General features: G+C 37.6%; 1 protein-coding gene across 2 annotated transcripts; it reads right to left on the bottom strand.

Annotated features, from left to right (window-relative positions):
* Positions 1-601: 601 nt before the first annotated feature.
* FUNDC1 (FUN14 domain containing 1) lies at positions 602-11,967 on the bottom strand. 2 transcript variants are annotated; one of them, XM_031064163.1, is made up of 5 exons: positions 11,845-11,967; positions 10,338-10,494; positions 8,452-8,527; positions 2,745-2,873; positions 602-1,236 (listed from the first exon to the last, which is right to left on the bottom strand). In XM_031064163.1, exons 1-5 carry the CDS (start codon positions 11,879-11,881, stop codon positions 1,159-1,161), a joined length of 477 nt encoding a protein of 158 aa, XP_030920023.1. In that variant the 5' UTR covers positions 11,882-11,967; the 3' UTR covers positions 602-1,158. The 2 variants fall into 2 exon arrangements, with proteins under 2 accessions (XP_030920023.1, XP_030920024.1); XM_031064164.1 differs by lacking the exon at positions 11,845-11,967 and adding an exon at positions 10,872-11,058.
* Between the last annotated feature and the right edge of the window lie 88 nt (positions 11,968-12,055).

Below are 12,055 nucleotides of genomic sequence, written 5' to 3'. Positions count from 1 at the left end.
TGTACTTTGGGTTTGGTTTGGGGGTGTGTCTGCTAAGATTTATTTTCCAAAGTTTTAACCAGGCTTGATGAAACCCTTAAAGCTCAGAGGTATGCAGGACATGCTTCATACCTTACTCACCTTGGCCACAAGCACACCACAAACATGACGTCAACTGTAATACAAACCTCTGGAGCCCAGGGATGCACAAATCTAAATATTTAGAAGGTTAGTATATCCAACATCCCATGTCCTGTGCATCCAAGCTCACACCCATCCATCCATCCAATGCTACTGAGCCACTACTGCTGTTCAGAGAAAGGAACAGCAACCCAACAGAACCGTGGTGGGAGACATTCAGGTTCACATTCATCTGCTGCTACAGCAAAATCCAGAGAAATCAGGGCAGAGCAAACTCTTCCTTGGGTAGAAATTTCTGAAAGGTTCAAGTTTGAAATGCAAGCAAAATGCACTGAGTGTTTGTTTGGATTCTCAGTTTCTTTAGAATAACTTGGTAACAAATCACTAAAACCACCTTAGAAACCTGCCTGGGCAAACACTGGCACCAGGTCCCTGCAGGCTAAAATTGAGAGACTTTCTTATTTTTTATGTACACAAAGGCCAAAGTTAATTTTCACCTTTAATAAGCTCATGATTCTTTGTTATTTAATACTCTGTAAAAAGGTATTACAGATTATTGCAGTGACTTCTAAAGAAGATGGACAGCCAAGAGGCTGAAACCACAATATCATATACAGTATGTAGTCATTGATACTACCTACTACAGCATGAAGAAAAATACTTTTTAAATAAACAGTATTTAACTGAAAACATAGTAATGGAGCTTTCATTCTTATAGTATGGTTACATAGCTATATTCCAAGAATAACATTTTAAAAAATGCTAGATCTTGAAAGGCCATAGATAAAAAGAGACATGATGAGGATGAACCAGTTTTGCCCAGAAACGCTATAAATGAGCACACTGCACAGTTTTTCAGCAAATCCTAGTTTTACCAAGCCTCAAGAGGCAAAAGCCTGAAATGTAAAAGCTCCCAAGTTGTCTAGCTAGTCCTCCTGTGTTGCTCTGGCAGGCCCAGTGAGCCACACTGCTTGCAGACAGCGCGTCACAAGTGATCTTGGCTGACACGGATCCCATCGGGAAGAGACGTTCGGCTCCTTACGACGCCAGCCCCAACAAAAAGCCTCCAACAAAGCCACTGGACACCACAATGTTCTGTTTGATAAATTCTGTTGACTGAGAAGAAAAAGAATATTCATAAAGTTAATTGTGTCTGATGCTATTATTTAATATTTATCACAACAACAAGAACACTGAACTTGTGGAGAAGGTTGCAGGGGGAAGCGATGTGTCTAAAACCATATAAAAATAGGTGGCACCAAGGTAGTGCAAACTGACTCTCAGCTGTTTTTAACAATATTTTTAAAATACAGTGAACCTTTAAAAAGTAAAAATACAGAGGAATTGTTACAGCAATTTCATGCCAATACCACTCTTGTTTTGATTAAAATAAGACATGTTTTACAAACTACCTTGTCAAAAAAAGCCCGAGTGCCACCATGACTTCAACTGCAATCACATAATTGTTTAAAAGAAAAAATACTGCTTTTTGGAAGATTATTGGAAAAGAAATACACTCCATTATGAGCCAGCTTCCTAACAACTTAATCCTAGGAAAAACCATTTACGTATGATGACATGGGTGTAGAGTATTTCATGAAGTAGCAGCACAGAGTGTAACACCTTTTATCAAATGTGCCATTTCATAAATCCTCTGCTTCAAACACTCCAGACTGGCAACTAACACACGGTTACAAAAAGTCATATAATCTGAGAGGAAAAAAACACAAAGGAAAACCAAAAACCTCATCCTATTCCACCCATTTCTCCAGGGCAGTAGTGAGAGAGAAGTTAAGCTATTTGAGGTACAGAAGCAGCAAGAAAACCCTCAATCTTGAACTTTCAGTTCACATTCACATTAAAATTTAAGGAAATTTTTAATCAATCTACATGCAACTTCATACAGGCTAAATGTGGGATGTCAAAACTCATTAATTACAGAACACCAGTGTGGCTGCTGTTTCACTGTCTGCAGCACATTCACAGTCAGGATTCTCAGCTATTCAGAATGAAACTTAGATTGCATGCATGGAACATGAAAAATATGTAAAAACAGTCTTTAAAAAACCCCAAACAACCACAAAATTGATTAAATGGAAGTCTTCAAATGACAGGGTGAAACAGCCCCAGTGACACTGATCAGTATCACAGCTACTCCTTCTCAACATAATAGGCAACTGGCAGATTCTGCAGACAGATATTGTCCAAAATGTATAAAAGTGAGATAAAATCACAACTCCTGTTACAAAGTAGCTACAGCTTTTCTGCAGAAAAAGTCATTCTGGTCCAGACAAGTCATTTTATTATCAGCAGTCTAAGAAAATTTGGGTTTTGTCTTTGTAGTTACCATGTTTTAGCCACACTATCCTGAACTTTTTACCATATCATGACCTTATTGGCTTTGTCACCTGCCAAGAACAAATTTGTGTGTCATTTTTAACAGTGACCAAACCAGAAAGCGGAATGAATAAAAGACAGCACAATCTGATAACTTTAAATCAATTATAAAGCCAAACTATTTTTGATGTGTTCCAGTTTTGCATCTGCATTTTCAACTCATTATCACCTGCAGTGAAGGTTAGAAAATCTAACTGGTAAAAAGGAGTTTATCACCTCAGACTCACCTCTTCAATGAGAGTGTTGATTTCAGGAGCTGCCTTATTTGCACGCTTTTTTAACTGTTTTTTTGCTTTGTTTACATCTTTTTCAACTCTCTTCCAGTCAACTTGTACATATCCACTATGACTAGCAATCTAGGGAAATAAAGGCAGTTAGTACAGCTGCAATTCACATTTCATGAGTCAGAATACATTGTCTTGGTGCCTACAAAATAGTTTTTATTTTTACTCATTACAGATACAGGAGAAGACATTCTTCCAATTTCAGCAGGTCCTCTGCTTCAAACCTTTCCTCAGTGACAGCAGTTCAAATTAGAACAAGCAATGGCAAAGTTCAGTAGACTCTTGTTAATTCTACCAGTTCTGTGTTTTAGCTAGAAAAGCTTCGCAATGACTTTTCTTCAGCATTTACTGTTACTTTACTTGTAAGAAAAATACATTCATAAGACAACAATGAAGAAACTCTTTTGTTTCAGCTTCTTTCAGAATTGTAGACTTCTGATTTGTGGCAGAGTATCCAGGGCTAATCAAAATCATCATTAGAAACACTGAAAACTCTTTATTTTATCCTACACAATTTAAACTGTCCAACAAAAAAAATGTACTCATTACAAGAGAATTCTCACCCTTCTTACAAAACAGAACTATTAAGTATAAAAATAACACAGCCTGAGAACAAGTTCTGTAAAATCAGAAAAACTAATACATTTGAGGAGACTGGTTCATACCAATTTACACAAAAACTTCCAAATTTTATAGCCTGTCTAACCATCATCCCAAACCTTTGCCTTATTTCTGTTACTAATATTTGATTGGTGCATGTTCTAGAAAACAGTTAAACAACTCATTATTTGGGGGGAAAAAAAGAGAAGAAAATCAAAATTAAGGATTACTGCTTATTTTAACTGTAAGGACAAATAGTATAAACACTAAACTGACATGTAAATGACTGTTATCCAAAAACTCTTTGTAAAGTGTGAGATTTCTCAGGTACTTCTCAAGGTCACATGTGGGTGGGAAATCCACCCAATCTACCCAACAGCCTTCTATGCAAACTGTCCAGTTGGTAAACATAAGTCACAGATAATGAACTTTTGTGGAACAGGTATTTAAATATACAATTTATTAGGTTTAGCCTAAATACACAATTTATTATGTTTAGTTTCACATCACCTACAGGCTCTGAAGTTTGACTTTCACATGGATCTTCCTACCAAATAACTGAAATTAGACCATCTAGCTTGTACTACAACTGCCACAGTAACTAAGCAACCTATCTCACCACAAACTGAGGATTTCATAATCCAGAAAATAATAAAATTAAACAAGTGCCAGACAGATTTTGTCTGAATTCAAAACAAAACTTCTAGAAGATCACCTCTGCAAGAAAGTCAACTTCAGTTTCCACCTTTGCATAATTAAAAAAACCAATTCACTGGACAAATGCAAAATGGAATTACTATATTTTAAACTCTCTTTTACTCATGCCTCCGAATGTAATTAATAACAAATTAATTGACTTTGCCTGTCTGCTGTTAAGCCATTTATTCACATGGGCTCTAAGGCCAGGCAGGGACAGCTCATTAAGGGCTGTCTGAACAGTATGAAAGCAGGAAACCTGTTTGAAAACTGTACTGGTTGCACATCCAGTCACTGGATGACATACCAGGAAAAGAAAAACAGCTGCACATTGTGGCAATTGTTATTCTATGAATTTAACATGACCACAAGAATTTCAAAAAGGCCCCAGCATTGAATTGGTGCCTTCTCACTCATACAACTGAAAATTAAATGTGACTGATCTACTCAGTCTAACACAATGTAAGAAATGCTAATGTATCTGCTTGCTTGTAAAATGCAAATAGCTCTTGGAAGAAACATTTCATTAAGACAATTTTAATTAGCTCAGTTATCCAGAGAGCACAAAGATGAGGCAGAAGTTTTTAATTAAGATCTGTTTGTAACTACTGCAGAGCTTACACTTGTATCAAAACCAGACATCTTTTCTCCCTGAACTTTGTAGCCCTGAAATAAGAGATTCCAAATTCTGCTTATTGAGAGTTTATAAAATAAGCAACAGAGGGTAATGTTTTGAATATAAATTTTTTAACTGAGAAGAAAAAAACCCTGTACTTTGCCAGTGACAGAACCTCTGTCATATCTACTTTGGCTGCAACCCCACTAATTACATAATTTCATATATAAGTGCAGAAATAATACCCTTGAACTCAAATGCTGAAAAAGCAGACTTCAATTTTTAAACTCCAATGTATCATCAAAATCTACTTGCTTATAACAGTAAAGTTACAGAAATGCAAATTCTCAAAATTTACTATTTTTTTAAACTTAGGCCCTACAACAACCAAGCAAAATAACAATATCCCATTATCATATCCATACTTGGATATATCAAGGAGTCAGGATTATATTAAGGTCTATACATATTAATTGCACATATTGTTAAAGAGAGCTGTGCGGGGTGGATTTTAGGTTTTACAGGAATTTCTCTCTATATATGGTAATGGAATAATAGATCTATTATATACTTATCTGTATGTCTCATAGCTCGTTATCTGTTCAAGACTGTCCAAAATGTTGAAAAAACAACAGAATTTTTTCAAAAAGGCAATTGAAGAAATACATCAGTACAGGAACACTAAAAATGTGTTATCTTTCTTGATATTAATCAAGGAAAACTGACAATCTGCAAGGGCAGACCTCATTTTGGGGGTGATACTGGAGAGGCACACAGGTACTTTGTTATTGTGAAACACTAATAATGAGCAGAAAAATGGTTTGGAGCAAAAAATTGGTACAGCAAGATGGGAGAAAAGAATTTTTATTTTCTCAAGGCAAAATTGAATATCCCACTGGAAAGTGAGATATTCAACATAAAACTGAATCCAGCTCTTCCTCACTAAGCCCCCAGCCCCAGAAGCAGGTTGGTCCCTCCCTGGGAATGTCACTGGGATGCCACACTGGCTTGGAATTACACTGTCCTTAAGGTCCCTTCCAAGCCAATCCATGCTATGCTTCCTTGATCACCATGGTGCACTAGCAACAAACCCCTGTATAAGATAAAGCCAAGGACATCTCAGAGTTTATTCTGTTTCTTGTGTTGTTTTCCCATATTTACCTTTCCTAAATTAGAACATAATTTAATGAAGAATTCAATTTAATACATCAATGGCATTTTAATGGGCTGAGAAAAAATGTGTTAGTGAAAGCACAAATAACTGAATAAAAATCCAATTTCATTATTAAATAATAGACAATGCAGAACAGAAAAAGCTGTAATTTGTATGCTGACTGCAGAGCAAAAGACAATGAAACTGCTCTTGAGGATTTAGGATTTTAAAAATAAAGAGCTGTTAGGTGCTCATTAAGAACAATTGTTTTTAACCAATTAATTAACGTAGAACCAAGAGTACTTGAGTTTGTACCTCCCTACTCCAGGATTTTACCAAACTGTGCTGTATAAATGAGTTACAGAAGGAAAATCCCTTACTTGTTATGAGAAATGCACTATATTTTCCTTAATATAGTGCCTGGATATTGCTATTATACCAGCATATTTGAAGAACTACTTCTATTTCACAAAAAAAAAAGGCATAGTTAGTAATCAAATAAGAATGAATCAAATTAAGGTGTGGAAATATTCACCACAAAGATGTGATAACCGATCATGATTTTGAAAAACTGCGCAAATTTCACATAATTTTTATTCTTTTTCTTATCTTTTCTTATTTTCATATAATCTGTATTAAGACTGAAGTTCTAGATCACTTACAAAAACATGAAAAATTTTTTTTGCTTCCTGTACAAACTGACACTGAAGAATGTATTGCTTTCAGTTTCCTACTACATTTCTTGAGATGAAGTCATCACCCACTGAAGAAAAAAATGTATTTTTTAAATTTTAAGACTGAAATGTTTCACTGAATGAGCTTTAGCCAAGAATCTTGCCTTCTGTAGTTATTATTCTTGTTCTAGCATGTAATTATAATGTCAATATTGCAATCAGCAGTTGAAATGAAATCTGCAACTTCAGAGAAATTTACAGATAAAAAGGAACTTTCTAGTAATGTGCTGAAATACTCTTCTGCCCACTCAGGGGAAGCACTGAACACGTAGTCATAGAACCAGGATGTGTGATCTTTAAATGAAAAAATTAAAGACTACAGAAATGTAATTACACCATAGAATTTATGACTCAGCCTTAAAATGCAGAATGTTTTGAATTAAAAGAGAGACCAAGGCATTTACTTCATTTCCTTTCAAGAGAATTTGATCTTACTTAAGATCTAGACAATCCAATCGAAATACTTAACTCATATTTCCTCTTAGATAATATTCCTTTTTGGATTCAGTGTAAATGACATCAACCAAGAAATCAGACACTCAACCACAGGGCAAATCTAGTGGATGTACAGGAAAGCTCCCCAAACCTCACAGCTCAACCAGTAAAAATCCTGCACAAGTGATGTGTTTTATTCAATTTCCATTCTCCTTTGTCTACAGGTCTCAGCTTTAACTTTTCAGCTTCCTGTGGTCAGGAGCACTGAGGAAGGTACCTGCAGCAATCTGCTGCCTCCACCCTGGCTGCCTCTGTCTGGCAGCTCTTCAGTCAGAAAATTATCATTAATAGAATTAAGACCAATGGCATACAAAACATGGGAAGAGGAAAAAACCAAACCAGCCCCCAAACCAGTGGGGACCATGATTATGAAGGAGATATGTGTACTTGACACAGCAACATCTCAGTGTATTACACAGCAGCAGCTACCACCCCATCCTTGCTGATCAGTGCTTGACTGCACCAGCCACCACAATCAAACGAAATAAAGCAGGATATGCCTTTTAGAAACCCTCCAGGGTGATGATGGAAAGAATGAATACATCTTTAACCTCCCCTCTCAAGAAATTGTGTATCATTGATCCTAAGTAGGCACCAACCTATATCCCCTAGAACAATCTGAGGAAAAATTAGAAGTTCACAGGTATTAAAGCATGAAAAATGCCAGTAAAATCCTGGCATCTTACAGAAGGACACATGAAATTCTTCTTCACTTAAAGTTTCATCTAATTTAAAGGTTTTTTGGAAATATATCCTCCCCTAATCACAGTATCTGATGAAAAATGCAAATGATCATGCCAGATAACATAATTAAAAACTTCAGAACCCGAAAGAGAGAGGAAGGCAATGAAGCTGTCAAAATTCAGGCAGGCTTCAGAGATTCAATAGATAAAACATGGCAAGGGGAGAATACAGAAAAACACAGCTCATACTGGGACCAGAACAAGCTTTCCAGGCAACTGCCAAAGCAGCCTAAAGCTGTGATAAAATTCTCAAACCAATGTAAAACAAACACATTTTAAATTCTCCCTAACCATAGGTTTTACAGACAGTTCCTCTCGTCTGGCAACATTGAATCACAGACAGTACTTCAGCTTCTACTCAGAAGTTCTCTTGTCTTACCACAAACTATTTTACAGGACAGAGTAGATTCTGATTTACTGCTGATTTTCAGAAATGTCTCTTTTGTACATGTGTACACAATATTCCAGCTCAAATGTAAGGTTTTAACTGATAAGACTAAAAAGATGAAGCAGATAAGAAGCCTTCCTAATTAAATGTTACCCAACAGCTGTGTTTTTCCTATTGTTTAGTAAATAACATTTGCCAACTTATAAAGCATGAAATGCTACATACTTGAAGCAGAAGAAAGCCACCACCTACTGCAGTTGCTGCAAGCTTTCCGACTTTCTGGAACAAAAATCCCGCACACCTTAGGGGAACAAAACAAAAAAAAACCCAGTCTAATGAAGTTTTCTGCAGAACAATGCCACACTACACAATTCCTGACTGCAACTATTACCATTATTTCATTTAAAAAGCAAATGTATCATTTCATATTTACAAATTTAAAAATCAAGGCTATTTAATGCCAGCAATATTAAATTAACAATGTCTAAAGCAAGACAATGTGAGTAATGGTTGCTTGTTCCTGACTGTCTGATGGCCCCTTTAAAGTAAGCTTGAGATCTCTAGATCTTACTGCTATTAAATGTAGCATGTTAATAAAGCACAGCATAATTACATAACAGTGCTACTATAACTGTTCCCAAGTGGAATGTAAATACATTATACCATAATTTATATTAACTGCACAACTCATAACTGAAAGATCTCAGTAAAAGCAGCACATCCCTACCACAGGAGTTAAACTCAGCGAGGGCACTCTGCTGGGACATGGTGTTAAGTCTGTTTTTAATGGATTGAGGCAACAGAAAATTACCTTGTTCTCAGTCTCCAAACCCTCCCTCATCAAATGGAGAACAGCACAGATACTGATATTACAGAAGGCAGGAAGGGGCCTCTGGAGGTCAGCTGGGCCAGCCACCTTCCCAAAACTGCTGCAGAGCCCAATCTCAAAGCCCCATCAGGCTGCCAAGAGCCCTGACTCAGACATGAGTTCCCAAGGCTGATGGTTCCACAACTTCCCTGGGCAATTCCAGTGTGTCTAAACACCGGCCCACACACAGAGGGGAATTTTCCCCCTGCATATAAATAGTGAATTCTTATTTATACATCAGTAGGCACCCAGAGAGATGTGCATCTACAGATACTGTAATGTGCATTTTCCAGATCATTCAATAAGCCAGTTTTTATGGATGCCAGATGAACTATTCCCTAGAAACTACTGAGTTTACATGTACACATGTAACTTTAAAAAATAATTTTAAGGCTACAGAAGCAAATTATAAACTCTGACTGAAAGCTAAATCCACTTCACAAAGCTGTACTGAGCCTGGGTACAACAACCTCATTTTTAGTATATTTCATCTTCCAATTCTTGTATAATCCCTCTTTAAAAGTCACTGTGCTACCACAATGGTGTTTTTCAATGAATTTATAGTTTCTCTGTGTACTGGAATGGACAAACACCATCCAAATACCTCTGAAAAATAACAAATATCTTTGCTGCTCAGGCCGTGACCACGTTTTCCAGTTTAAATTCTCATCTTTACTGTCTAGCTTTCACCATGAATTATTCTTGTATAACTAGGCTATGTATCAGTTACCATCAGAGCAAACTGTGAATTTGTTCAACATGGCTGCAGCTCAATTTAGAAGAAAAAACAGTCTCCAGGAAATGGGGCTCCTAATTAAAAGTATACTTTGTTATCCTTTTTTCTTCCCTTCATTTCTTTTACCTGTAAAATATGTCTCAGCCATAATATAACTAAGTTTCTAAATCTAGACTAATAAGGAAATAAGCTTTTCCATACAAAATAAAAGCTACGTGCATTTTCCATTTATTTCTCGTCATTTTAGAGCTCTGACATTTTCCCAAATCCTTTCCACAGTAACTAGTATGAGTTCCCTCGGATAACTGATGTTTCACCACTATTAAAAACCACTTCACAATGATGAGTCAGAGTAACAAGCTAAAATTGTTCACACATGAATAATCTTGATCAATGCTAAAGGAAATCCCATTAAACATAAATTTATCTGCTTCAAATACCCTTGGAAATGGATCTTCTAACAAAGTAAAAGGTCTAGGTCAGTTATGGAAAGGGAAGCTCCCTCACCAGCCAGTCACACCTCCCATCACAATCTGGGTGGCCACAGAGTATTTTTCTACAATTGGTCCTGAGCTGCGGCCAAACAAACGATTCCACCAATGGTGACGCCGAGCGTATTCTGTTAAATCCAGCACTTCGTAGGAGTCATCGTCACTGTCGTGCTCTGGAAAAGAAAAAGCAATTTCAAAAAAGTTATTTTCTCAGTTGTGGAGTAAATTAATAATTTATGTGAAAACCCCAGACCCAGTCTGGACGTTAACTGGGTAAATCCAATGGTGTAAATTGTGGTGTACAAGCTACCCATGGTCCAGCAGCTCCCAGAACAAAGGATTTGGGGATTCTGTGCCATCACCAAGGTAAGGTGTACAAGGCTACAGCAGTGGTGTAATCGATAAAATCCATGACTGGCTCTACAAAGGTGAACAAGAAACCCCCACCTGTTCAAGTACAGGAACCAAGAGGCATTAGATGAAACTACCAGTTAGCTCATTCAACATAAAGAGAAAAAACCCAACAAAAACAAAAGCCAAAGGGACAGACCAACACTTGGAAAGATTAAGAACTTGTGGCCCAGTGCTCTCCTCAGATGACCAGGCATCAGCATATGTGACTTCTGTTCCTTTTCCACAACAAGTGAAACAGATGATGCTGGGACTTCAATTGAAGTTCCATGTTCACAGGACAATTCTGCCAATGTTTCCAAAACAGGCATCCTACAACTTCAAATTGAGAGATCCTCAACCCCGTGTATACTTGAATATCAGAGGAAAGAGATGGCTCTAGATTTTTAAAGAAACATATTTTAAAAGTGTATCACATTCTGTGACACGTACACATGAACTGACGTCCACTTTGTTTAAATCTATTTAAGGTTAAATCTAAATTCAGCAATACTGGTTGAACATTCCAGAAAATAGGAGCAGTTATATTATGACCTAGAATTATTACCTAAAGTAAGACTGTAGATATAAACATTTTATTAGAATTTTGATGGCTTTTTAACTTGTACTACCAGTATGGGTAAAAATTTCAAAGACTGCAAGAAGTACACATGTAGGTGTGCATTATTTCCTTTTATTACCACATGTTCTTGAGTACTAAATAATAAATAGCGAGATCCATAATGTTAAAATGTTGTTATTGAATGTCCTTTCTTTGAAATATTGACGACAACACGTTTAACTTCTTTAGATGGAGAATATCAAAACACTGTCACGAACAGCTACATTAATTCTGCCCTTAAATTATTATTATTTAAACCAAAACTCGTGTACACAAGTATAACACGTTCTGTGGCAAATAACACTGCCAAAGCGTCTTCTACTGATGAAAAATACTCCCTGCATGCGGCAAATGATGTTCTGGACATGGCCCAAGCACATCGAACTGTGCCAGTGCCGAAAGGCGCCGCACGACGAGGCCACAGCGATGCCCTGCGAGCCCCGCACGGTGAAGGATGCGACGGCCATGGGGGCTGGAGGCTCCCGGTTCCCGTCCCGCATCCCCCCGGCACCTCCGGCTGCGCGGCCCCGCGTTCGGCCAGCACTCATTCTGTCTGCGGGCCTGCCTAGAAGGGGTTTCGGTGGTTAAATCCGGGAAGGACATTCAGCCCGGGTGATGCCGAGGGTGCCGATGCGCCGGGCCGCGCGGTGGAAGGGGGGGACACGCAACGGACTGGGGAGGCGCAGAGCCCGGGCCCTCCCTCCCCGCCCCCGGGACGCAGC

The sequence above is a fragment of the Geospiza fortis genome, unplaced genomic scaffold (assembly GCF_000277835.1).
Source record: "Geospiza fortis unplaced genomic scaffold, GeoFor_1.0 scaffold159, whole genome shotgun sequence".
NCBI classification, from domain to species: domain Eukaryota; kingdom Metazoa; phylum Chordata; class Aves; order Passeriformes; family Thraupidae; genus Geospiza; species Geospiza fortis.
The sequence above is the reverse complement of the archived record's forward strand: the minus strand, read 5'-3'. Positions and strand labels throughout refer to the sequence as shown.